The following is a 27345-nucleotide window of genomic DNA, read 5'->3' as shown; positions in this document are numbered from 1 at the left end:
GATTAATTACAAGTACATTTATAATGAAGTGGGATATCTAGGACAGTGTTTGAATGGATGAGTGTTCAGCCTTATGAAATTACACCAATTAATCCATATTTCTTATGGCAATGGGACAATTGGGATATAAAGTTGAAATGTTGAAAGCAATCAGCTCAAGGAAACATGTTTTGGACTTGATTTTGTGTGTGGGATTCTCTATATTATCATCACAACATGGACAGCGTTTAATCAATAGTAATGACAAAGGGAATCTGCTGAATTACCAGGTGGTCTGACCATTGATTCATTCCTATAGTTGAGTTTAGTTAGGACTTATTAAATTTGGATTCCTCCTTGGGACCTTGTGTTGAGAAAGCACTGTAATTATTATCAATAACAATAGAATCAGCACAGATATTGAACATTGTCATATCACATGAGATTAATGGCTAAGATAGAATCGGGGGCGAAATCTATTGATTGACATCATGCATCGAAATCTGACGTAATTCTGTTCCATAATGAATAAGAATAAAGCTAATTTGATTGCAATTTGACTTTTTGAAGGATACATATTCCTAAAACGCCGGCGCCGAGGAGCGCGCCTGTCAATAAATTTCTATTCCGCAAGCCTTTCATCTCAGTCGCTCTCTGAAGATTCATTCTTTCTAATTTTCTGATGTAATGCTTGTCGGATTCGCCCAGTCTAGGGAATTCTTTATTCATATCGACTTTCGGCATTCGATCATCCGCCATCTTGTCTTGTGGGTGATCATGTGACAGTAGTCACATGACTTATCACTCAGTCCGGTCGACAACGTTGACGTTGTGCTATGCAATGAACGAGACTCGTTAGAGTCACTATATATTTAGCCGTTGTTATGAGTGTATTAATAAAAAGTTCTTCAACGGTATCACGTATTGTGCGTGTGTACCTAACCTCGATTTTATATCTGGGTCTTTTCTATGAAAAGGGCTTTTCAAGAATAAATGACGTGTTTTTAGCTTATCTAGAAACACAGAATAAATGACGTGCTTCGGAGCAACGGCAATAGATTAGCACTGGTAATGCTTACGTACATAATTACAGAGTCATTATGTAGTTAACTTACCTAACATCACATCCTTACATTTCAGGGTTTATCTTTAGGAATTTTTATTGACACTAGCCTGTATACATTTAGAAATGACATTTTTAACAACATAGAATGATATCGAGCTAAAGTGTTGTAGACCGTCTATTGTCATCCATGTTTTAATCCCTAGATGTTGAATTTCTCTTGATTTTGATATCTTCGGTTTATTTGACTAATGTAACTGCATCAGATGTTTGCATAATTTGCATGCAGTGATCAGCCATTCAGCTCCTGTGGTGGTATTGGTACATGTATTGATTTCTGGTATTACCGATTCACCGAGGACACTAGAAGTGCATTACTGAATATAGATCCATTTTCTTGATAGCGAAATAAGTATCATTACTATCTGCTGGTGGATATTCCCAGTGTCCGATCAAGATAACTGTATGGTAATGTAAGACCTCTGAAATATGGGTTTTGAGGGCAGAGATAATAAAACACATGATTCTCTTTAGATAAATCTTTCATCCAGGTAATTGTTTTTTTTACAGAGAATTGAGAAATAATGGGAAATAAACAGGCACAACTCGAAAAGGAAATACTTCGAGAATACCGAGCGAACCTGAAAAATCAATCATATCATCAAATCTTGACGAAAGCTGAAAATCGCCAACTGGTCTTACTCTGCGATTATAACTATTGGACGAAAGATGTTTATCAGAAAATAGGCTTCGATAATCATAATGTCTGCTATAGAGGGGGCCACGAGTCGTTCTATCGACGCCTCGGCTTGGTAAAACCCGATTTACAAAACGGTCGACATTTTAAGGCGGTGAAGAATTCCCAGAAATCGTTGACTTTGATAGACGAATCGAGTCGTCGATTCGAGTTCGACGTTCCGAGATTCTTTACGGGCGGCCGTATCGAATCGTTGTTTCAGGAGCGATTACGACATCGAACGTGGTCGAATCACTACGATTACCGCGACAGCGATGAAATACGAGTAATCGGATTTCGTCATCCGTTAGCCGTCGTCGAGGTCATTAACTACGAAGAATGTTTCAGACCCGAATTTTACTGTCTCAACGTCGACGATAAATCGTGCGTATTCAAACTGTCCGATCCGACGACGTTCTTAGAAATTTACGAATCGTATATATCTCCGGATACGAGTCGGATATTAATATTACCCGCAACACCGCCCCCTAGAGGCAGAGTTATGACACGCAACGAAACCTCGAGCCCGTACGAGTTTTCTCGCCACGATTTTAACGGAATCGATGTTATTTTCGCGCGAGATAATTTCCCCGGCGAGTGTTACGCGTTCGACAATCGCCACCGAAACCGATATCTATTCATCGGGTGTCAGAAATCGATCGCGAAAATCGATTTGGACGAGAAATTTCGTACGGTCGCGTTTTCCGACCTGTCTCTCAGTACGGACGTTACTCAGATCAAATCGAGCTGGACCGGTGCGTACCTCGCCGCGAGGTGCGTCTTCCCGAAACGCGCCGTTAAATACAGTATCAACGAAATATATGTGATCGACGCTTTGAAATTGCGAGTTCTACTGACCGTATCAGCCGGCGGTCCGTACTGGCCGTTTACTGAAACCGTTAATTCAGTTGTCTTTCCACAGTTTTCTGCCTGTGATCGTACGATAGCTGTTATGCGTAATACTGACTCACATCGGACTATCCGCGTATACAAACTGCCTCTGTTGCGGGTGAATTTACAGGAAATGTGTCGTTCGGTAATTCGTCAAGTCACCGGCCGCGAATCAAACATCGATGATCTTCCATTGCCTCGAATTATAAAATCATATCTCAAATACAAACTTTGAACAGTTTTCGAATTCTAGGAAATCGATGAGCTCATTTAACCTGCATTAAATACCTCCCCCGGAGACACTTGCCAATTTTTGCCCAAATTTTTTTATTATGTACATTTATACGTAAGATTTTTTATATATCAAATTTATGCTCTGTTGTAACGTAGATGCTGTGATATCTTAATAATCTTAGACTATATTTATACAAAGTTTACAATATATATATAACTGTATACATTAGTTATAACTTATATTATGATTATTAAACTGCATTTGTATAAATACGTGTACTTGTATTATTGGTTTGTGTGAGGAGAAATTTGTTTCCCATATTCCGTAATTACTGACACAACTACTTGATTTCAATTGACGGATAAATGATAAATATATTTTGACTTTCTATTTACACTTCATCGATGAGGCAAATCAGCAAATAGTTTCTCTATTCCAATGTAGAGGGCAACACGTTTTGATACATTTCCTTGATGGTGATGAAATAATGATAGCTGATGAATATTCGAACTATTTGAGGAGAGACCATTTTATCTGTTCTTTAGCCGACTGGATGACCTGAAATGAAATATCTCAGTTAATCAACTGTGAACCTATATCTTTTTTAAAGAAATCTGTGGTCTTTGAGGTTTCCTACAGGCTTCTATTCCAAGGCAGCACCCCTATCATCCGATAAGAAAAAGGTTGACAAATGAAAATCAGATAGAAAATCGATAGGAACTCACAATTCATAAACTGGCAATTAGCTACAACAATGTAAGTATGTAATATATTACCTCGGGGATAGCTCTACTCAGATGCTATAGAGATTCAAATACAAGTAAAGAGATAAGAGATACAGATCATGAATTTTTTCGAGAATGGCAAAGAAGGAAGAAAGAGAGTTGATTCATCGAAAATGAGTGAGGTTGATAGAGCTAGTGTACAAGTTAGACAGTAGGGGGCGAACGGGTGCAGTATTTACCTGCGCGACTGTCTGTTCTCCGAGAGGAATGTCGTCATTTCTAATAATTACTCGCTGAGCAATTATAGATGGATCGGCTTCCATTATTATTCTACAAACATAAATTGATAGCCATCTTGAGAGATAGAATATTCAGTAAGTCATGCTCAGCTCATCTGTTGAAAAGCCAGTACATACCCGCCATCGCATATTTCATCCATAGCCAGGAATATTGCATCTAAATTATCTAATAGCGCCCTCTTTTCTACATTTTTGCGTAACATCTGGCTGATTGCGTCGTAAAATGCGTTCAATACGCTGACTAAAATTAACTGCAATGTAAATATCCATAGGTCAGAATGAGAGACATTTCTTCCAGTGCATGAACTTCAATGGGGTCTTCCAGGGGGGATCCAGAGGCCAATTTTGAAGGGCTTGTCACATATCAAAAGGGCACTTTGATGTCCAAAAAGGCAATATAAAGTGTATTCCCGCACAGAAATAAATCGATTTACCATCAATGATAAAATGGAAAAGGGCACTCAAAAAAAAATTTGATGGTCTTGTAAAAGTTTCATAAGTTCCCTTTGATCCTCCCCTGTCAACTTTACTTACCTCATTCTCATTAGCACTACCAATAACATAGAAAAACAGATCTACATTGCTTCTATATACACAAGTTAAACCTTCCAACATAATTATTTCAGCTGAAACAAAAAAAAAGTTCATTCAAGGAAGGCATAATTTCAATAGAGTTTTTCTTATAATCTTAGCTTTTATGATGAAAACTCTAAATGCCCTCAAAATAATTAACTCACCATTAGCTCTGTGTGTTTTGTTGAATAGATTACTTTCAAACGCTTTCTGTTCTTTGGCCGTTGGATAAGTGTCATCATAATACTGCAAAAACAAACATTATTGAATAGCCTATTTCAATTCTTTCATCACATTACATTTCAAGTAATTTCCACTGACTGCAGGTTCAAGTCTGCTACAGCCTCTCCCATCTATGTCACATGTCATTGGATAAGTAGAAGCTTTTTTCCCCCCTATATTGAGCCTCAGGTGAGTAGAAGGATAGTACAGTTAATAAAACTCAGCTTGAGATAAAATCCGTATATTCAATGAGTTCCAGCATGTCCCAGCTAATATATCTATATCGATCAAGATTTGGATATCGAAACCTGATCAGTCATTGTTATATGAACTAATGATTTAATCCGATTATTTCATATTTCGCCCACATGATTCACGCCTTAATGAGGTCCTAGGCCTAACACTTCAACATTACCAGTTGAAACACCTAAAGTCGCTCTCTAAAGGTTAAGTAATTCCTACCTTGGCTATTAGCCTTTTCCCATCATTGTCGAGGATAAGTATGGCTTTTACTGTGTACAATGACGGTTCCTGTGTGTAATAAATAAATTTGAATTGATAAGAAAATTCTGTTATTTCGTCGACAAAATACTCGCCTTCTATTCATTGAAATACCTCGAAATCTTAGTACAAATCACAAATCATAACGAACTTAAAGATGACACGTCGATTTTTAAGATATTCGACGGTAAATGTACAAAATTCGCTGAAATAACGTCAGCAATTTACTTACCGGGTATGGAGCATCCATTTTGACGTGTAACTTTTGAAGTTCGCAGTGACGAAATAATCAACAAAATATCTAAATCTGGTCTAACAGCCTGATTACATTTGTTTAATTCTGTTGAATGGGTGAATAAATTCTTCAATTTGTCGAGTCAAATATATTTTATATATATTTGAGAATATATTTTAAGTAATCATCGTCACCGTAATTAGATTTCAGCTAATAAAAGGAATTAATATTTAGCCCGAATAAAAATGGCGGACAGCAGCGGCGCCGAGCAAAATTTGGACCATCAAGTTTCACAAAAGTGAGCCTATCTTCCTATAATCGTCATATAAATTGCGTCAAAATTATCACTTTGTGTAGAAATAGTTACGAGGATGAGCTGTTGTTATCCTTTGCATCAGTTTCCTTCGCATTGACCATAGAATCGGCTCGAAATGCGAAAATTCCATTTACTTCCGGGTTCGAAAATTTCTGGGTTGTGAGACTGTTTATATCAAAAATACATGTATTTTTGCCATGATTGATAATTTGTCGTTTTTTTTTTCATTTGTCCAGACACGCTGACTTCATCAATGATGGAACAAATGTGACCAAATTGTTGTGTACGCTATGTGGAAGTACTGTTCTCCTAGCTAAAAAAGCTGAATACATTCAAAAACAGGTACTGGTAGGCAGTTTGCCAATAATGAACATTTCCTAAACAAAAGGAGTTATTCTGTTATCTTGATTTTATTCGAATTTTCAAAATTTATTACAGATATCGTTACCTCATATGAAACAGAAGAAGGATTCGGCTGATGGAGATAAGACAGAATTTGAAGAATTATGCCATTATTGGCTCGTACACGATATGTATACATTCGAAAATGTCGGATTTACGAAAAATGTTGGGACTATAAAATATTTGACATGCGCGGATTGTGAAATGGGACCAATTGGTTTGATGGACACTGAGAAACAAACTGATTTCTATATAGCTTTAGACCGTGTTAACCATGTACCATAATATTTAATAAATCATAGTTATATGCTTCATATATTCTTGTTAGAGGTATCTTTGGGGCTTGAAATGCCATCATTTTTTTTTTTTGAAATTGTTTCAAGGGGCAGAAGGAGCAGCGAATTATAGAGTCTCAGTTCTTTGCTGCAGTGGAAGGTCCTAGTTATAACAAACTTCAAGACCGGGAAAAATGTTCGTTATAACTGTGAGATTATCCGATATATCCTGTATGAAACTAATGAAATTGTTCTATTTGGGACGAAATTCAAAGATTGTTATAACCGATAAATCGTCGTATCCGATATCAGTATAACGAGGTGCCATTATTCCGTACGTCCTTTACTCGAACCTGTCATCATGGGATGGGAAATTTTCACGCGCATATATAACACTAGATGGCGCATTGGTGGCACGTGGAAACTTACGTTGCGCGGGAAATAAATGACGGTAGCAATGCATATTATTCCAAGACATGATTTTTGTCATATTTGTATGACATTGAATCAGAAGTACACAAAAATTAACTTGTATGCTAATTGGTTAATGATTTAAACTCTGAAAAGTCGAGAATATGTATTTCGCACCTCTCGAAAGTATATTTTACAATATATACTGGATTTCAAAAATACATGTAATGTCTAGAAGACATAATAATGTTCTTTTTGTTCATTGTAGGATTTCATAATTTTGTTGACCCTCACACTGATGAAATAAAAAATAATTTATTTACTAGTTCTCTAAAACTACAATGATCATCTGCGATGTATGTAAAATTCTGATCTGTTAAACGCCTATGGAATGAGCCGAACTGTCCGTCATTTTACGGGAAATTGGTTTCATCGTTGAAGCCTGGAAGTACTCTCCCACGCCCCTATGAAAAGTTACGACATCGGATGGACCTCCAGATACAAGGACATCAATTCTCTGAGCGCATCCAATCTAATAGCTTTTGTTCGATAGCGTTACACGGAGGGAGGGGGGGGGGTGGATGCACATCTCATTACATTATAAATTGATGCAGATGTGATGTAATATATTAACGTCTGCTACCTGTTTTCTAATAATTCATTAGTTCCAGCTCCTCGGTTTATTCGCGCTCATATTCCGGTTGCAGTGCCCATTAGCCACGTGCGCACGCGCATTATGCGACATCTGCGATGGATGGGGACAATGGCTGCTTCAGTGTAGAGTCGAATGAGCGTCGATGTAAAACACCAGACAATACCCGTTCTAAATCGGGGGACTGTCGCTAGAATTGGCCCTGATAAATCAGAATGAATAGAGCCGACATCGAGAATCGTGTGCGGTTAGTGTGCGGAATATAATACGGGTTATAGGTGTCAGCTGTGCTGGACCACCACTAATGGATGCTGGCTGCAATGGAAGCACTGGTGAGGATGTACATAGCGAATTGAATTATCATTTCGATCGATGATATATACGAAGGAATGAGTGTGAAATCCGATTTTTGGAGCGAATTTTTAAAGGAAAAACAGCTAATATTAGCGCTAGCGATTATAAATCACAACGCCGTAACGTACAGCTGTGACAATGAGGATGTGACGTAATACGTTGATACGATTACGTTTACATTGTTGGTGGAACTATTGTTCCGCGCATTTTGTATTTTGTAATTTCCAAGCGACTCTTCTTCACCTGAATGGTAAAAATATATACATTTGATCTATAAATGTTCCTCGCATTAACGGGAATTTGTCTATAAATAAGATAGATATTTAGGTGACGTACTAATGGGCGTATTGTGTCGCACTACTGATGCATATTATAATGGACAGTGTAACTGTAATTTACGAAGATAATTTTGCTATGAATCGCGGTACATATACGTTCTCTCCAGGGTTTAGAGTCGGGTACGGCAGGATTCGACGATAACGCAACTACACGAGCGATTCAAATCGTAGCCGAGCGCGAGTGTGCGTGATCGTGGTACTGCGCGTGTGTGTGTGTGTGCTCGAGTACGCTCATTGTGTCGCTCGCGTCGTTTGTCACCGAAGAGGACACATCTCTACAGTCGGCTCAATTCTACTAGGAGGCTGGACATACAGTTAGAGACCTGGGAATCACTTGAAGGATTATTAGAATCACGACAGTATCTGGGAAACGTCATCCATACTACGTATATCTATACGCACCAAGTTACTTATTATTGCAAACGCAGTTGTTACTGTCACTTACAGCGCCGTGTCCTGCAGCTGTTATGAATGTTGGGTATTATCTATCTGTAGATGTGACAATTCAGAGAAGTGTTAAGTACATTCGTGTTATTCCTGCGTCAGTGAAGACAGTGTCCACTTTTGGACTATTGTCCGCGGAGTGCTGTAGTGGTCAAGCCGGATTTAACCTGAGCGCTTGTCTCAAAGTCTAAACTCTTAATCGTTTGGTTGAAGTGAAAGTGACAGTAATTTTGAAATGAAGCCCGTATCTATCTCAGTTCAGATTAGCTTCTTCATCAAAGTGGTTTTACTTTCTACCGCAGTTTATCAGGGTAAGTTTTTCTAATATGGAACTTTGCAAATTGTATATTGCAATTTCTCACCTGTCAGTCATCATGTCAAGATATATATATTTCTATTTACTGTCTGTAGAAAATCAGATAATTTGTGTTATCAATGGGCACTGTGAACTGGTTCTCTAGTAGTCTACGTAAAGGTTTTTGAACGAGGAAGAAAGATCGATAATACTCCTGAGACGAAACAATAGAAATTGAGGGAGCATTGAAATATCAGATGATTGTATCGGTTTGAAAGCGTTTACTTGGTTCATATGTTGACAAGTAAAATATTGACTGAGATATTAACGTTAGCCTGTTCCAACGTGTGACACAATTTATCAAATATTTACCTACGTAGTGTAATTATTTTATCCATAAATCAATTAGAAACGCCTATATATTAGTTTTAGTATACGTATCGTTTCCTGTATATGAGTTAATTATATTTGAAAGCCGTCATTCTCGTTCGTTTGGAGGTATTATGGAAACAATATTTAGGAGATACTTCAGAGTCGATGCTGAAGTGTAGATAAATGTCGATAATATACAGCAATTTTTTCCGATGAGGTCATCAAGGGTTCATATTAATTAGTATTAGTCGCTATTTCAAAGGCAGCATGAATGGGGGACGCCCAGTGTTTAACGTCGATGTATACGAGTAATACGCTCGCATCCTTAAAACGAAGGAGGGTCCAAACCCATCGCTCCCCTACAAAAGAATACCGTGTAAATTATGTCATTATGTTGTTGATGGACATAATTGGTCTTATCTTATGGATCTACATAACAGATAGCTAGGCCCTTATACGCACGAACAAACAAACTGTAGCTGTATTGGATGTTAGAATTGCGTTTCGCAGCACGAAGGCAATGAACACGTATCAATGCCAGGGCTATGTTAGTTGTATATTGATGATTATGTATAGTATATCCTGTGACACGTGTGTCACATCCTTAGTGTTGATGGGACACGCGATTCCATCTGGAATTCGACTCCAATAAGCGGGACTACATAATATATCATTCGTCCATACAACCACTTGAAAATGTGACATGAGATATATCAAGTATTTTTGTGTGATCTCTCATAGCGCGCGTCTGTTTGAATCAGCCAGAAAGAGCAATTGATGACAAACGTTCGTGAATTTAAAAAGAAACCTGGCGGTCGTTCGAAGTGTATATTTGTACGTGCAATAATTAGATTGTTCAAACAACTATTGAAATTGTCGAAACGTGCGTTTATAAATAGTAAGCCCGTCTCTAACGATGTTTGCTTCTTATTAAACGTCATCTGGCTGTGTATTTACTTGTCTTGAAGTGTTGGGGGTTTAGTGTGACAATTTCCCACACAAACTGTTTAAAGGCATTCGGTGTGATATAACATCATAATTCGATCGATGATGGCCCGGGGAAGTTATCAAATGGACCATTTCCCTGAATGGACTAAACTTCTTGGCATTCTGACAATACGACACCCTTATTCTTCACAAAGGCAGGTGTGACACAACAAAAATAATATTGAAGAAGAATTCGATCATGTTTCAAAGCGTTCCAATAATCGAAAGGGTTTTCTTTGACCTGTTTGTTCGCCAGTTATATCATAAGACCTCCTTTATGAAACGAACGTCGTTGTTTCCAAAAGAGGACAATCTGTTTGATTGTGTTTTCTATCTGGAGCAGATGATTCGTCTCACATGAGGGCAATGGAACTCTTCTTGTCGAAACTACATTTGCGGCTTAACAAATCATGATTTTATTTTCATAGCATATAAGGCATAACAAGGTATATAATACCAGCCTTGAGAGTTTGAGAGTATTTGACAGATGACGCGCCGGCAAACAAAATCCAAAGCCCCCAATCCCACAATGTATGGTTTTAGGGGGAAGTGTTTGAGTAACACATCTTGAAGTTTTCAAAGAATTGCAACCAATATTTAACCACGAAAACCTTTCGAGATAAGAGTATTGATCTATAGAGCCCCTGTCCATGGTTGAAAAGGTCCGATTTTCGTAAATATAATGAATTAACATTTCATCGCTACAATCGCCTCCTGGCATTTATCTTCCCTGGATGGAAATGTTATCTCGATTTGACAGCATCCTGAATATATTATCCAGCATCCGGTAGATTTGGCAATATGACGGCGAGTTATCGAATGAATGAAGTCATACAATATCCCCGTAAAAAAGTCAGAGTCAGCGATTAGAAATGTTTAAAATCGAATGAAAAAATCCGAAACGTGTGTCGTTTCTTAAAAGAAGACCTCTTCAATTATCTCGTCGTTGTCATGCAAGCGACAGTGGAAGCCCGTTCTAACGCTCTCGAATAGAAAGATTCATCGGTATGCAGAGCAAGAATTTTGTCCGAAATAGAAGATAACGAACGTATTTTCTTGTCCCCTGAAGTTCGTCGTAACGAAGATCCGCCGACGACGGATACGAGGAGAACCAGATAAAAACACGTCCTATCACACTGTGGTAAACCCACATTTTATCAGTCCAAATTCCCCACCTGTTTGAATTGAAACGAGATATCTATACATTTTATAGCAATAATTAAATGACGTATAATACACCATTAGGTGAAAAGTTCAAATATATATTATTTTCAAATGCATTGTCATTACACAAAACTGATATTATAATGATATTGAAATATGAATATGCCGGTTTATGAATGACACAAAAATACGTAATTTTGAGTTCTACAAATCTTGACGCTTGTGTTGAAATATTATTATATGTTCGGTTTTCGTTTTGCTCTTTTCGAATAACAGCAATACTCGATGTAGTTACGCTATTAATAGATAGAATATTTCTGTCGCTAACATTCGACTCCGCGGCCTTTCTTGGAATGCGCTGTTTTGCTCAATAAACTTAGATTGATATATTCTTTGTCACCTGTAATTATGTTTGCTTTAACGTACGCATACACGATTAAAGATTTATTTGTAACTGGCTGAAAATTAATATTTACGTTTCTTTAGTGTAGGATAACTGAAAACAAATATTAGTTTTGGGGATTGGTTAATGCGACGTTTATAGTGTATCGATATGACGAACGAATCAACACGTGTGTGTCCCGTGTGTGTAGATGTGTTCAGGGAAGGGCATACGGGCGGCAAACCCTATTCAGCTCATTTTACATAGGAGGGAGTGATGATATTGCTGTATTTTGGTATTCAGCTCATATTGCTGTATTTGTAGGATTTTCAAAGGGATTCTCTGCTGGTCATGCCCCATTCTAGCACCTAACGCACCCCCAAATCTGCGCTTGATTTGGGTATTTTCTCCTCGCTTTTACGTTCCAGGGAAAGGGATTCACCACAGTCACGATTGAACACTTTCTTTCTGAAAGCAGTGGAAATAATATTTATATATAGAGTATACTAATCATAAGGGGTGCAGGTATTTGTGGTGAGAATCAGGCTGATTAGCGTTATTCGGCGGTATATTTCATATATCAGTTAATCATTGATAATAATAACCTGTTATTATATATCCTTTAGCTCGAAACAGCGGGATCTTTATTAATTATTAATTATAAATACTTATGTTCTTCGTGTATAAACAGCTCTTATTGCGTCGTTCGCTGATAGAATGTCTAACACGAGAACCGCTATACAAATTCTTCCAAATTCGAATCGCGAAACCAGAAGGATACTGCAAACACGTGGTCAAACCGAGGTCCCTGGGAATCTATAAACCGGGTGTCACGTGCTATATTTTCGCAGTTCTCTTCTGAGGGGACAGATGTCGCGGTTTGAAACAATGGGGGTCTTCGTTTCCTGACTGTGACGTCATTAGTTAACGCGATCGACTATTCCGAAAAACAAATAAAGCCCACTCGACTAAGTTACGCAACAACCCTGTGAATTAAATCTGCATTGTTTGATCGGCGCGTGGACAGGTTCCCTCTAATTGGGTCTATTCATTGTGTTTCCGCTGTTTCTATTTGTCTTTTAGGCAAGTTCCGGTGGGTATAGTCCCAAAACTGAGCGGAATTGCGATATGTTACGCGTCTTTTTGTCCTATTAGGGATATACGTTTCTGAAATAAAATTCACCGTAATGATGCACTCAAAAAACATTTCTCCTTCCAAATCCCAAATGAGCGATGGGCTTAATCGTGTGCGTCTTCTTTGTTGGCGTGTATATATGACATGACGAAATCTCTGGCATGGGATATTAATGATGAGGATTTCTGCTGAAAGAACCAATTGAACATAAAACAAGAAGAGGGCTTAAATGGTTTTTGAAGTGTCTCCTCGATTCTAGAGCTACATATATTCGGCCATTATGGCAAGCAACCCTATTTCCATCTATAAATATCTTGATGCGTACTTCTATTAAAACAGATTTCACTTCATCTCTATTATTCGGCAAGTGGACGGATATAACCTCTCAATGGTCGAGAGTATCCGTCAATATGGTTTCATATTGACCATATAATCTTTTCATCTCAATAGCTCTCATTGAGCACTTCATCTGCAACAGAAAGACGTTCTCAGACTAGATCGAATTTCGAATAAGTATTCATTGCGCTGCAAAATCTCCTTCATTGTATACAACATGGAGTCCATTTTAGGGATCATTTTAGGGATTGGCATATGACGTGTATCAAAGTCCGAACATTTTATTCTTATTACACATTTATAGAGAATAATCTTATTAGGATTCTAATGAAATTGCTTTCTCATACTAGAAGAATTTGCTTATTTCTTGAGTCGGTCTGATGTTTAATCTGATTTTCTGTCACATTCGCTGAAATTGTTCTTCCTATGTATGATATTTTGTGGTCTGACCTGCGATAACTCAATGATAAACGCACTCGCGGTGTATATACAGGATACAGAAGTTATCAACACTCTTGCCAAATGATATCTCGATCCTCGCAGAAAATGATAATCTCAAGAATGAAATAAGATATTTTATCATCTTGTGTCACTCGTTCGCGCGAACTGTATAAAAAGTTCATCCCACTGGTGCATATTATGTTCTTCACCATTGCATATATATTTCCTTTGTTTCATGTATCAAGGCAATAAATGTATTATATGCTTCATTGAAGTGTTTTTAACGACGGGTCTTATATAAGGCGGTCGCTGTCAGAACTTCGAAACCAGGGTCTAGTTCCACAGTTCCGAGTTAAGATTCAACTCTGAGTTAACTCATTGAAAATGAACTAACTGTGGAAGGATCCAAAGCGGGAAAATATGTGCTTCGTGAGATTATGGAGCCCCGTAAAGCGAAAGGATGGAGCACTATATGTTTCAGTACAATATGAATTTATACCTTTTGATCGGGAAACATCGCGATAATTGATTCATTCCGTTAAAAACGACTTGGAAATTGTGAATGTTTAATGCAAATGTCTAATTAACGTACAACGAAATAATTGAGACTGGATCTGACAAAATATTGGGTCAACTACAACTCATTCTCTAATTCATTATAATGCATTCAAGAGGCTCTTAATTCATTGAATTATCGGTTCGGTTCGGTTGGAATCATTAACCACGTGTTGTTTTGTAGCTACATACATATTTCATGGACATCACTATTGAAAAATCCATGTTGTGGCTACACGTGAAGAGCGAATGATAGAGGGCGTTGATGAAAGCCTGGTCATAACCCCAAGAAGGGAATTAAGTTATACGGCAGCTCCCCAACTAAGAGAATTTACGAACCAATTCTTTCATGATGAAACACTGAGGTATTTTGGCTTATGCGTTCCATTTTCTTATGGGGCAACAGATGTCGTATTTTGTTACGAGACGTTCGGTCAAGCCTCAATAACGAATGATTTCACATTGAAATGCTGGAAACCTTTGTAACACGTTTATTGACGGCGGTGGGATTTCTGTTTTACTCTAAGGCGAGTGATTCAGTAAATCTCAGACTTGATTATTGTTATTGTTGTAACTATTGTAAGAGATGGAGCCGGGTCAAGAACATTATGTTGACCATAAAGCGAAAAAAACCGTCTGCCATGTCAAACTGGGTGATATTTGATTTAGGAAAATCACGGCGCATAAAAGAAGATCATTTATTGTGTGATTGTGTGAAAGCTCGGTCAGATCCGGTTTTTTGTCAACTGGAAAGCTTGTATGGTCATTGTAACAGTGTTCATGGTACTGACATCGTATATTTTCTCCTGGTTCCAAATTAGAGCTGCACATTTTCTACAATCATACATCACTTGTGGCTTCTGTTGTCAGATGGAATAAACCCCCAGTGGAAATGTTTGAAGTGAATAGTTTATGGATCGTTCGGGATTCGACCTAATTATTGGTAGGGAGTAAAAATTTTAATTAGAGCATGAGTCCTACTCAACTCGGTCATTGAATCAGTAATCGAATTACAAATAAATATCATGCATTAAACTGCTCTGTAATGAATTAACTTCTTTGGGTAATGTGATTATATATTTATCAGGGGTCCGTTGACGTGGTGAGTATATGAGCTACCATTTAACCATTACTATATTACTACTAATCCTCTGAGATTGAGATATTCGCTCGGATAAAATGATAGATACTCGCCCAACCAAGTTCTGACAGTCTGAATGTGGTTCAGAAAGAGCAACTTCCGTGTAACTTATATCATCGCGTTCAGAGTTCATCTGTTATCGTTGTCTGCAATTACTAATCAAGCGATAATTGAAATTTTATCATTAATACCTCATTTACATGAATTAGCACTTCATTAGTATAATTATATAGGTCCAAATCGGTCCCAAGCGACAATCGAAAGGTGTTCTACATAGCATCTCTCTGTTCTAAGAGTACAGTGTCTGATTATCATAATTTTCGCCTATTACAGTCATCCCTACTATGTCCTCGGGTTGTCCGTTTTATCTGCTGAATCGTGGCGATTCTTTCAGTCATACCACTTCGCAAATGAGGTAAAAACCCACAATGAAATACAAGATGACGTATCGGTCAAATTCTATAGTCTATTTTCAAAAACTGAAAATAATCCATAGAATTGGGCCGAAACGTCAAATTCTCATCAAGTTCTTCATTATATCGTGGGTTTTTTACTTCATTAAGTCAGTCACTTGTCTTATGGAAATCAAAATGTCACCTCATTTTACTATGAATAAGGCAGTTGCTTAATACCCATAAAGATATCGTAATCCATCCATGTCACCTCTATTCGTATCGCAAAATAAAGCGTATGTACTTATTTGATTTGTCCGCTATTAGCCTCATATTTTTACGATGTCGACGTAAGGCGGGGATGGAGTATTTTTGTTTAGAGCAATTAACCGAGAATTGCATCGCCTCCGTGGTGGGACCGAGAACAAGTGCAAGTGTGGCATGTATACTTGACCAAGGCAGTCGCATCATTGACCCGAACCACACCGCTACTTGTCGGGCCCTTCCACGACATTCACCGATAACTCAATCAGCTGATATATCAGGTACTGCGCTGTTTGGTGTCGCTGTTGGATTTGTAATCTCACGAAAGGACCGATAGGTTTGCTTAGCTTACAATATTTAACCATCGCCCAGAAGTAGCGTTCACTTTGATAATGGCATTGATAAATATTAGCGCGTTCGCTCGCGCAAACATCGTCAACAATGCAAACATGACTGTATCCTCTTCTTTTATCGCATTCTCAGGTCACATGGTTTCCATTTTGTTCAGTCGGTTTGAAACAATCAGTTTAAAAAAAAGCGTCGATTTGCTTTCACATTAAAACGGCGCGTTGTTTCTACTTCCGGTTTGTGGTCGATGAATGGACGTATTTGCATCTGCTAATCACGGAAACCCGGGAGTAGTTCCTTTTTTCGATGTCACAGTCCCCGAGACAATGGCCACCTCAACGCGTGCGCTGTCGATGGTCTATTGTGCTGCAGTCAAGTCAGCAAGAGTTTCCTATTTGAACCCGTGGCCCCAGTTCTCCATAGAATTTGTATTTTTCCCTTCATGCAAATGTAATTATCTCGGTACATATTGTTGATTTTTATGTTTCAATCTTTAAATCTTTATATGGAATATCGTATCCTCTACATATCACTTGGCCAGAGAGTAATATACTTTTGTATTGTTTTGTGTTGTAATGTATGGTATTGTATAGTATTATATTAGCGAAAAACGATGATTAGTGCTGCCAATGTTTCAAAGCGCTAGGAATCGACGATATGTAAAGCCTGGCACGCAAACGGTGGTCTCTCCATCACGTCGTTTGATCGGCTGTACAAAACATCGACCGCTTGTTAGATCGTAAATTATCACGATCCATCTCATAAACACGTATATAAACCATATAGAGATCTCTTCAGCATTCTGTCGATAGAATGATATATACGGTGAACTTTTTCCCATCGCCGTCCAATCACGAGACTTAATGCTCGCTAATCCGTCTGTTTTCTACGGTTAATAGCTGCAATAAACTGTCATTAGAATGGTTCAGATGACAACTATTTGCCGGCACTGATATACCACGGTTGGGAGATGCGCCCATTTCACAGGATTAAATGCTAGATGCAGTTTATGTATATGTCTATACGGCTGCTAGCGTATGTAATCACATGAATGAAACAATCGTCATTCGGAAAAAAATTAATGACCAAAGTTGTGCAGCTATACATAATTCTACCCGGTTCATACATTTTGTAGTGGTAAAACAATAGCGTTTCTATCGAGGGGGCATAAAACCCTAAAAATGCTGCAGCGAAATCGATTCCATTCCGCATGTGAATACGAACGAACTTATTTGGTTCTACTTTTCGGACCCCGGCGCGTTGATTTCATTACCTTCGTGTTAAATGCACACGGATTTACTTCTCATTCCGTCAGATAGATGGCCCTCGGTTTTTTACTGTGATTTCCGCAGTAAAATCGAAATAACGCTGTCGAAGTACAACTGACCTCATACTGAAATGATCAGAGTTTTATGTTATTAGCCAGTTCTGAGGTACGGCACGTCTTCACTCAATTAATTAAATGTACAATGAATGACTAATGAAGAACGTGTTCACGAAGGAGCTATAATTCTCTCGTGAGTGGTTGCATTGTGAAACTTCACCCGAGGGAACTTAGAGAGGGATGTACTGATACCCCGCACAGGGACGATTGTCGTCCTGCGCGCATGTTTACATGGGGCAGAAAACTTCTTTTTTAGTCGGTGCGATGAATGGACTTGTGGTTAGTCACGGCAACCTAAAAGATACAAGCGTTTTAATGAAACCCTGTTAGATTGTGGTTACATTTTGCCCAAAATCCCAAGATATATTCAGTGCAGCACCGATGAAAGTTATTTGTATCATCTCATCAAGTATAAGGCGAAATCTCTCCTTATTAATGCAGTGCTTTGATATCAATTCCGAAGTAAATATCTCTGAGGTAGAGCTAATAAAAAAATGGCCGCCGGGTCAAGTAAACCCGAGTGATGGGGGTCACTGTAAGGTTAGAAACACAATAGCTTACCGAGGTTTAGAGAGAGACTGACCTCAGGTGAACCTGGTTAGAGTAATTGCTAATTTCCACGATTAATTCATTTAATTACTTTGTTCTCGTCATTTATGCGAGACTTCGTACGTCGTAAGTGACGTGTGATGTGAAGGTAATGACTTCCGACAATGGTGAGGAAAAAATGGTTATTGACTCACCGTTCTTATAGTGCAAAATTTATCTCATCTCTTAAGCCACAATTTGCAGATCGGTCCCTTTTGATCTTGATTTTATTACTTTCGGCTTTGTAATTTACAAAGCGTGCATTATACACAAAATGGAAAACATTCTAAACGCATCGCTTTTTGATGTCTGCAAGTTTACCAACTGATCATTTTGTGAAAGAAAAACGAAGTATATATATTAATAATAAATATCCTAATAATTAGTTATAAACATGTTTAGATGCTTCTACAGCGTTCATCTGACATCTCATACGGCTTCTTGACTGTATATATATAAAACTACATTTATTACCATCTGATTACAAAAATAGACTCAAATATTTTTTTGGATCAGTATTTGATATCGCATAGCTTATCCGATTTCAGACGTTACGCGCAATTGCAGACGACTCAGATTACGTCACACAGCAGAACAAATATGGACCCAGTCCAATCAGTATATTGGGAAAATTCTGAAACTTCCAAATCCTTAAGCCTTTCATTTCACGGTCATTTACTCTAATTATGAAAGAAAGTCAATACCAATATCTTTGTATCAATCAATTAAAACGATAACCCATCTATAATATAGTTCATCCGATTCATCTGATTCATAAAGATGATGGCGGAAGCGACGTTCGATTTATTTGTTTTCTCTAACTCTGCGGGGATTGATCGAAATAATTACGAATATCGTTTAATCCACTACATCATCATCATCTTCACTGAGTCATCGCTATAATAGTCTCTAACATCATTTCTCAATGCTCATATGTATTCTCATGTATATATTTGCAGGTTTTGCGGCGACCTTGTATTCCGTAGATGTAACATCGACGTCACCGGCTCGGAACGGGAGCGTTGCTCATTTAGACTGCCGGCTCAATGAATCCACCGTCTACCCGTTCGCCGTTTCGTGGCGACGCCATAGAGACCCGAAACCTATCCACACATACCGGCCACATCAGGTACTCCGATTGAATTCTCTCATCTTGTTCCACCTATCTTTGGCAATTAGGGGCGGACCATAAGGCAGATTGGAAGGAGCACGAATAAATGAAAAGGGCATATATAATGAAACAATTTTGAGATTGCAGTGAATTTTCATACAATTTCTAGGCGCTTGGGGGACATTTAAGGAAATATGAGCTAAATCTTGCGCTGCAGACTGCTGTTTGGAGTTGCGAGTGGACGAAGTGCCCTGAAAAATATTTCCATTGTATCATCCATCAAAACGGCACAGAATTGTTCCTTGTGTTCCCGCCTGGATTCGCCCCCGAATATCAAATCATCGGTGTCTAAAATTCGAGCATTTTATTAAGATTGTCAACAACATCTCAAAAACGGAACTGGTTGTATACGTAGGATTCACTTGTGTTTCAGTTCAATAGCTCACGTGGTAATCTGGCTGGTCGAGCGTTCTTATTGGGAATTCGCAGAGGATTCTACCAACTACTTATAAACCCGGTACTGGTCGGAGACGAGGGTATTTACTGGTGCGAAGTTTACGAGGATATGTTCACTTCTAAAAGCGGCGCCACCGAACTTAAAATCAATGGTAAGCGAAATATTGTGAAAAACAACTAGGAGTTATATTGTTTTAATTTTGAGTGATTTCGAAGCAATGACAGTTGTCGTATAATGCATGAAGTCTATTTTGTTTCTAGTTTTACCGGAGACGCCGAAAATGATGTTGTCCAACAATACGTTCAAAGAATATCAAAATGTGACCATGACGTGTAAAGGGAACGTGGGGCGGCCTGGCGGTCGTATCCGATGGTGGAGAAAAGGGGCGAAAGAATTTAAAGAAATCCGAGGCATGATGCTGAAGAACATATCGCTGCCGGACGGTACAGCCTATCAGATCAGCGCCTATTTCACGATGTTTACAAGAATTGACCAGAGAGCTATTTATCGATGTACAGCCGAGAATGACGAACTTCGTCCAGACGAAACGCCTCCCTACGCTGAATTCCAAGCCTACTTAGAAGGCTACAGTACGTATCAGTCCGTCAATATACTGAATAAGTCAATATCTGCTCTGTATCTATCAATATGTATAACGTATCAGATAATTCTAACACGATGAAACTGCGGGGGGCAAATCTGGATCCGAATTTGGATGATGGCAAAACTACGTATAGTAATGAGTTGTGTAATTTGACAGTCCTAGGTGGTGGAGTATAGGTCTAGTCGGAGGCAATTTCCGAGGCACTTGTTTAGACGTGATTACACAGGGACGTGACCAGAAAATAAACAGTATGGGTGTCTATATAGTCCGGTCTTATGTGCCAATACTAATAGAGGGCTTATCATAGGTTAATTCCTGCAAGCTGGAATGAAACTTGAACTAGCGTAGTATGTTGTAGACTTATATAGCGAGTTAGTGAGTTCGGGATGATATTGATAGAGACCTTACTAAGCTAAGTCTATATTTACTGACAGAGCGTCCTCTCGGTAGATACAGTAGCCTCCCAACATTTCTACATCTGTTTTCTTTTAATATTTCAAACAGCGTCATATACCAGGCTTGACGGGATGCTCATTCAAATGAGTCAATCTTCCTGAATCCGTCGAACTGGATTCACTTGACATTGGGATCCCGCTCGACTGTCAACTAACTATCGACGAAGGACCCTTGAGATTGTAGTGGCAGTGACTCAGTTCGATCGAAACGTTCAGTTACAATATGTACGATCCGGCCCGGATACCCAAATAAAAATCAACGACAATATCAATTTCCATAACCACCGCCACCGATATTCGATCCACTACGGTAACCGAAAACTGCGTCTGACGCTTCACTTCAAATAAAACAATTGTGACAAATTCATTCCGGTTCGCAAAGTATAAAAAAAAATTGATAAGTAAAAGAAACCGCCAGTTGATGATCAAAACATTATTTTGTGACAGTTTTGGTTGCGGAGTTTATCTAACCTCCATCATTACAGAAACCATAATGATAATTTTTGGATTCTCTGATGATGGGTTTAAACTCCAAGAAAGTCAGAAAATAATTGTTTTAATCATCAACTGTCGGTTTTTACTTATCGCCTCTGTACAATGCTGAGATTAATATCAGTCATCCAGTCAAACAAAAATATTGTTCAGCAGTCGTTCCTCCGATGTACATAGGAAGTTACAAATTGCGATGCGTACGAGACCTCAAAATTACTGAAAATGATTTTAGAAATAATCTTATACTCTTATAAAAATACTCAAATAAGTTTATTCGATGTAGTTTACTGCATTTCTAAAACAGAACACCTAAATACGTAGATTTTAGAAAGTGAATTAAAGATTGACTGATTCAACTAGTATGCAACGATCATTATATTAACTACATCAATTATATGTAACTTTCTGATTGATTGACTGAGAAGAGATCTTGTTAAATTAAACTTATCATCGCATACACTACACCGATGTCTATATAGTGGAAGATCGCCATTGATGGCAGTAACAACATAGTACAACATAGTAATAGCATCACATTTAAGGCCAGTGTTTCCATAGCTGAGGACATTTGAGATTCTACAAGGTTCTAAGTTTTCGTTTTACTATAATCGCGCCTTGTTTTCGACCTATCGGTGTCGGACGATTTCAGCCGATGCGGTACAACTCCGGGCAAATCCGTCCAATGACCCTCGTCGGGGACTTCGATTTCAACGCCCGACCCCTCGGCGAACACTGCGTCTTCTAAAGCGTAGTTAGCGGCGTGAACTTCTGCTAACCACTTCTCGCAACGATGATTGTTTTCGTCTCTATAATCGCATCTATCCGATCTCAGCAAATAATCACCCTGTTGACTGAGATCCGCCAACGATATCGCGAATTCACCCCCTGACGGTAATCCGGATAACTGTTTTTCGCTACGAGTCCGATGCACTGACGCTCTTACGCGTTTTTTGTCCACGGCGTTATTGCTAAAATCGGCGGCCGGATGATTGTAATAACCGCTAGTTGTAGGTCCCGACGACGATTTCTGTTTGACTCGACTTAAATCCGTGAAGTCCGAATGCACGCAATTCTTAGCGCTGGATAGTTCGTTATTCGATCCGCCGATGAAGTCTCTCCACGACGGCGGTTTGGGCGGTTTCATTACGGCGTTTATGTGCGTTGAAGATTTATGGTGACGATGAGCGTGGGGATGATGATGATGATGGTGATGATGATATTGTTGTGAAGATGATTTACCAGTAGGATTGTACATCATTGTCGCGTACATTTTATCGATAAAACTCCCGATATAGTCTGATACGTGACTTCGCCCAGCTGGGTTCAATGTACTAGTAAAAACTATACGGTTAAAGTACGTTCGCTAAACTCACGGTTTCTTCTTTTCATCAAAAAGACAATGATTGTTTTGTAGTAGTATATATCGTTATTCTATATTCGCCACTTTGGTGAAGCTGCTCCTCAATGTTTAAAGCGTTCTGTCCGTCCCTGTTGCTGTGATGTGGTTTCCAGTACGGTTTTACTGCCCGTATAGTTACACCCTCGTCGTTTGTATGTTCAGTACTGCGGCGGTTCTGCACACGTCACGCGTGAACTATAAATGACCAGAAACAACGTGTTGTTAATGTGTACTCAGACCTGTCTCCAACATTCAACTAGGGTAAATATAGCCTATATATTACAGACACCTGCCAATTAGGAACTATTGTAGTCGAAATGACATTAAGTGCAATGTACCGGAAAACATGCGTCAAAAAATCAAAGTTAGCGTACTATATCCGTCAATTTACTAGAAACTCGGATTAGTAACACATTATGAGTAATCTGTGACGTTAATCATATCCGACGTATAGAGTTTGTAATTTATAAGGCAAGGGATGAAATTGATATGTATATCTCAAATAAAGAAATATATCGCACAACATTACCCTGATATAAGCAGTCGCTATTAATGTAGCCCGGTCCATGTATAATTATATTAATCTTTTGTGTTTGTTTAAAGGATTATGTTTATTGTGAAATCTACAAGTTTTCACAGGTCCGTAACGCAACATGTCGGTCTTGGTTCAAGCGCGTTATATAACAGGGCTTAAAATAGAAAGTATGGCATTGGAAATTAGTCACGCAAAACTACCCCCCGACCCGCGCTTAAACGTGACTCTAAATTGAAAAATCTAAAATTAATTTCTCGTTTATAATACAAAAGCGCGCAAGAGCGTCAAATTATGTTTTGTCATCTGTTTTCTTAGAAATGGGTGTATTCGCGGTTTTGTATTGTATAACAAAACCTGCCACGAATTATGAATAACGTAGCATTAAAAGTCAAGTATTCCAAACGGGTCAGAGATAAATAACAGACTAAAAAAAGTACAATCTTTTTAATGTGAATATTAGCGTTAAAAACCGAATAAATCTAAGTAGTCTTATTTTTATTCAATTACATTTCTTTTTTTTATAAAATGAAATAAATTGAGTGCGTTAGAGACATGTTGAATTCTGATTCTGAAACCAACGTAAAAATAATGATTATACATGTATTGTGAGGTACAACTCTACTTGAATAGACATTTCTTTTTCAAATTAGATAATTTAAGGAATGTTTACATGTGAATGCGCCGAGCACACATTGTCTATAGCTACAGGGCTACAGTGGCTAGACTCATTAAAAAACTATACCTCAGATAAGTGTGAGAACTTCATACTACGAGTAATCCTATTGCCTAAAGTTTTAGTGGAGAATTTCTCAACGTACGATAATTCAGTTTTTAAATTCGAATCACCATTTTATTAATTTTGTTAATTTATTCACTGTTTCATAGTGGATTTAACAATTCCCCGATTGAATGCCAAATTACGCTAATGAATTAATGAAATCATAAGGAATACATGCGTATCCAAATACCGACAGGATATTTTTGAAGTGTCCGTACTGCGACTGAAAGTTGTAGAAATCGAAGCTATACTTTTAAAAACATGAAACAGACTACCCAAACTCAATCAATACTAACCACCAACATTTCCGTCCACTCTGTGATACATCCAAAATGTGTTTTGTTGTTGATCTGAGTGTTTGTTCAAGATTGTCTTCTTATAACTTAACTCACCGGTCGAATAATAGCAATAGTACATACGTCATCAGAAATTCCCTTTTTAGCCACTATACCGGTATAGTAAGTCGTCCATATTTGTATGTGCGTACGTATATATCTATATATATATATCTATATATACACGAGAGAGTGTGTATTTGTTATTTCAATAAAACGCCCTCAGGTTCCTGGTAAAAACGACGACTAGGTTTTTGATTGAATTAATCCTAGACAAACAGCGCTACGACAACACACGTGTTGCTGTTGCTTGAAGCAGGCGAAGAGCCACGAACGGACGGACGGTTTCTACGAATGCTATCTCCTTTGTAAATACTCGTAAATATTGACGTATCGATAGACAGGAAAACAGTATCTCAGGAGAAGACTACCGTCTAACATTTTCGCCAACGTGGAATACACGACTGTTGTCACTGCTTCTTGACTTAGCTAACCTCCCTGCCCGATACCTAGATAGCAAATATACACTTTATTTACACTTGCTTCATGTGTATTAATGGAAGGCTACGTATTTTCGGCAACTCTCCAAAATATTATATGCAGAGCATTTTGTTTTTCCTTTGTCACTATCTAAAAAAGAAATTCGACGTCTTTTTCAATTAGAATTTTTTTTTTTTTTAGGTAAGAAATCATCCAAAGACGAAGAAGAATCGTTTCATGTAGCGGGGCTGTTTTCGTTGGCAATGGCCGGAGTTGGAATTATCGGTATAACTATCTATTGCGTTCGCAGACACCGTAAAATCAACCACTGTCCCTGCATGAAAAAGAAGGAAAAACAACCGACTATAGCAACCGTAGCTACGGTCTCGTTAACGCGCAACTATGAAGACGAGCCGGACGCCGAAGAGACGGTATGACGTCAGGAGGAGAACAACGACGTTAACGCCAAGAAGAATGTTTGGTGTTACGTCGACAACGGAAACAACGGTTTTTACGGGCTGAAAGGCAATAGAAAAATACCGGTATTTCTGATCGGTAAAAATAAAGGCCGCAGTCCGTTACTTTATCGCCAGAAAGACGTCGTATAAAGACCTCGAAATCCCCGACCGAGTGTACTTATTCATTACAGTAAAATCTCTCCACATACATTTTAAGGGAATTCAGTATGGGACATCCCGTGAGTTGTACGTGCATTTATTGCTTTTTCGCTGAGTATGAATCGAAGAATATTTTTGTGGAAATAATCCGCAAATAAAGAGACGCAGAATCGAAATGTTTAGATTGACAAATAGCCATTTGCGAATAACGTAGAATCGTTGGGCTCGCGTGTTGGATGACGGCTTGTGGCATCGGTGTATAAAAATTCCATATCATGACGGTGGTACGTGTTGCGAAACTTCGCCATTTCTAATGAACTATTTTGAAATTTTCGCCTCTTACCCGAACAAAAGCGAGTAGTACTTTTTCCGTGTTTATTAATCGGATGTAAATAATAAGTATTTAATGTATATGTAAATGTTTTATATGACAGTAACTGCTATTCAATAGCTACTTATCTAGCCGTAAAACTTTTATTTGATTTCTAAAAGAATATGAAAAAACCATATAAAAACCTTTGTAGTTATGTACAGTTTAGTTAAGCGTCAATGATTCTGAAATTTGTTTATCTTTTGTCTTTTGTTTGGTTACTTTTTCTTTTACCGTGAATTGACGGAATTCCTCGCACACTGGCCAAAATTGCCTCAGTGTGGAAATCTCAGTTTTTTTTCTATGTGACTGCGAAAAAACGCGGGCAAAAATTCCGTGAGTGTTATTTTTTTCAATATATTTGGTATGTTTGGTATATTACATTTACATTTTGAATCGTACAATATCTGTGTTAATTCGACAGTCTGTTTGTAATTCTAAACAGAAATGTTTTTACAGCTTTCAATTTTTGTTCAATAGTAGCGAGAATACGTCGCACGCATTTTTAATTTAATCTGTGTGAATATATTTTTGCTTCATCATAATAAGAATACCTTGATCAAGATTAGGCTTGCTGTCTACTGAATCACCAGTTGACCAGAATAATTAAAACACTTCAGATCGGAAATGCTGATATATAGCTGATCAGATCAATAGATGTCAATTTCATATTTGAATAATCGTTTCGTTTGTCTCGTTAAAGCACATACACCTGCGCTGTTATTGTTATCGATAGCTCTAGACTCAAGATACGGATATTTTGATCGACGGTTTTCCTGAATTAAAGACATTTCAGTTCATATTTGGATAGTCGTTTCGGTTTTCATCAGATCACATACACCTGTTGCCGTTATTGACATGTTTGAACTAAAACCTCTGAGAGTAGGATCTCTTCATACTGACTTAAAGTGAATCAACAGCAACAAGTGAAAACAAAAAATTCCATGACTTCAAACTTCTCTATTCATGGAGTGTGAATTGAAGGATAATTTTGAAAAAAGTTACCGCTATATAGTTTCATCCCACCCCGCTTAGTGCCAGGTTCTTGAGAATGAAGCACCTGTATTTTGTCTTTGGCCTAGTCAAAATCCACCGCTGTTATACCGCCCTACTTACTATAGGCCCTAAAAATCTGGGCTGTTTATTCGTTGATATTCTGGTTCTTGTTTGCCAAAGAAGTGTTCTCTTGGATTAATAGCCAGCAGCCATATACGACCACATTTTATTGAGTCATAACTGATGCAAATCAACCAGTTGAACGGAATTAAACTAAAAAT

At 38.2% G+C, this 27345-nt stretch overlaps 5 protein-coding genes across 5 annotated transcripts; 3 read left to right on the top strand and 2 right to left on the bottom strand.

The window, feature by feature from the left end:
• The first annotated feature begins 1211 nt into the window (after positions 1-1211).
• LOC141907269 (uncharacterized) lies at positions 1212-2904 on the top strand. The gene is made up of 2 exons (XM_074796869.1): positions 1212-1510; positions 1613-2904. Exon 2 carries the CDS (start codon positions 1627-1629, stop codon positions 2902-2904), a length of 1278 nt encoding a protein of 425 aa, XP_074652970.1. The 5' UTR covers positions 1212-1510; positions 1613-1626.
• Positions 2905-3252: 348 nt separating this feature from the next.
• On the bottom strand, positions 3253-5524 carry LOC141907894 (coatomer subunit zeta-1-like). Its single transcript, XM_074797650.1, has 7 exons — positions 5457-5524; positions 5186-5254; positions 4666-4747; positions 4463-4554; positions 4046-4179; positions 3869-3959; positions 3253-3462 (listed from the first exon to the last, which is right to left on the bottom strand). Exons 1-7 carry the CDS (start codon positions 5472-5474, stop codon positions 3415-3417), a joined length of 534 nt encoding a protein of 177 aa, XP_074653751.1. The 5' UTR covers positions 5475-5524; the 3' UTR covers positions 3253-3414.
• Positions 5525-5704: 180 nt separating this feature from the next.
• LOC141907895 (guanine nucleotide exchange factor MSS4-like) lies at positions 5705-6469 on the top strand. Its single transcript, XM_074797651.1, has 3 exons — positions 5705-5757; positions 6012-6117; positions 6214-6469. The coding sequence occupies exons 1-3, from the start codon at positions 5705-5707 to the stop codon at positions 6460-6462; spliced, it is 408 nt and encodes a 135-aa protein (XP_074653752.1). The 3' UTR covers positions 6463-6469.
• Positions 6470-8101: 1632 nt separating this feature from the next.
• LOC141907892 (uncharacterized) lies at positions 8102-26809 on the top strand. Its single transcript, XM_074797647.1, has 5 exons — positions 8102-8962; positions 19395-19564; positions 19980-20154; positions 20264-20593; positions 25283-26809. The coding sequence occupies exons 1-5, from the start codon at positions 8887-8889 to the stop codon at positions 25516-25518; spliced, it is 987 nt and encodes a 328-aa protein (XP_074653748.1). The 5' UTR covers positions 8102-8886; the 3' UTR covers positions 25519-26809.
• Positions 21867-24659, bottom strand: LOC141907893 (uncharacterized). Its single transcript, XM_074797649.1, has 2 exons — positions 24563-24659; positions 21867-23148 (listed from the first exon to the last, which is right to left on the bottom strand). Exon 2 carries the CDS (start codon positions 22822-22824, stop codon positions 22141-22143), a length of 684 nt encoding a protein of 227 aa, XP_074653750.1. The 5' UTR covers positions 22825-23148; positions 24563-24659; the 3' UTR covers positions 21867-22140.
• Positions 26810-27345: the final 536 nt, after the last annotated feature.

This window comes from Tubulanus polymorphus, chromosome 6 (assembly GCF_964204645.1).
Source record: "Tubulanus polymorphus chromosome 6, tnTubPoly1.2, whole genome shotgun sequence".
Lineage (NCBI taxonomy): Eukaryota > Metazoa > Nemertea > Palaeonemertea > Tubulaniformes > Tubulanidae > Tubulanus > Tubulanus polymorphus.
This window is presented reverse-complemented; position numbering and strand designations above follow the sequence as displayed.

Coding starts and splice junctions, on each gene's coding strand:
- LOC141907892 (XM_074797647.1), top strand. CDS start 8,887: ATGAAGCCCGTATCTATCTCAGTTCAGATTAGCTTCTTCATCAAAGTG. Junction 8,963..19,394: donor TTCTACCGCAGTTTATCAGG/GTAAGTTTTTCT, acceptor ATATATTTGCAG/GTTTTGCGGCGACCTTGTAT. Junction 20,594..25,282: donor AGCCTACTTAGAAGGCTACA/GTACGTATCAGT, acceptor TTTTTTTTTTAG/GTAAGAAATCATCCAAAGAC.
- LOC141907269 (XM_074796869.1), top strand. CDS start 1,627: ATGGGAAATAAACAGGCACAACTCGAAAAGGAAATACTTCGAGAATAC.
- LOC141907893 (XM_074797649.1), bottom strand. CDS start 22,824: ATGTACGCGACAATGATGTACAATCCTACTGGTAAATCATCTTCACAA.
- LOC141907894 (XM_074797650.1), bottom strand. Junction 4,748..5,185: donor GGAAAAGGCTAATAGCCAAG/GTAGGAATTACT, acceptor TTGTTTTTGCAG/TATTATGATGACACTTATCC. Junction 4,180..4,462: donor GTAGTGCTAATGAGAATGAG/GTAAGTAAAGTT, acceptor TTTACATTGCAG/TTAATTTTAGTCAGCGTATT.
- LOC141907895 (XM_074797651.1), top strand. CDS start 5,705: ATGGCGGACAGCAGCGGCGCCGAGCAAAATTTGGACCATCAAGTTTCA. Junction 5,758..6,011: donor GACCATCAAGTTTCACAAAA/GTGAGCCTATCT, acceptor TCATTTGTCCAG/ACACGCTGACTTCATCAATG. Junction 6,118..6,213: donor CTGAATACATTCAAAAACAG/GTACTGGTAGGC, acceptor AATTTATTACAG/ATATCGTTACCTCATATGAA.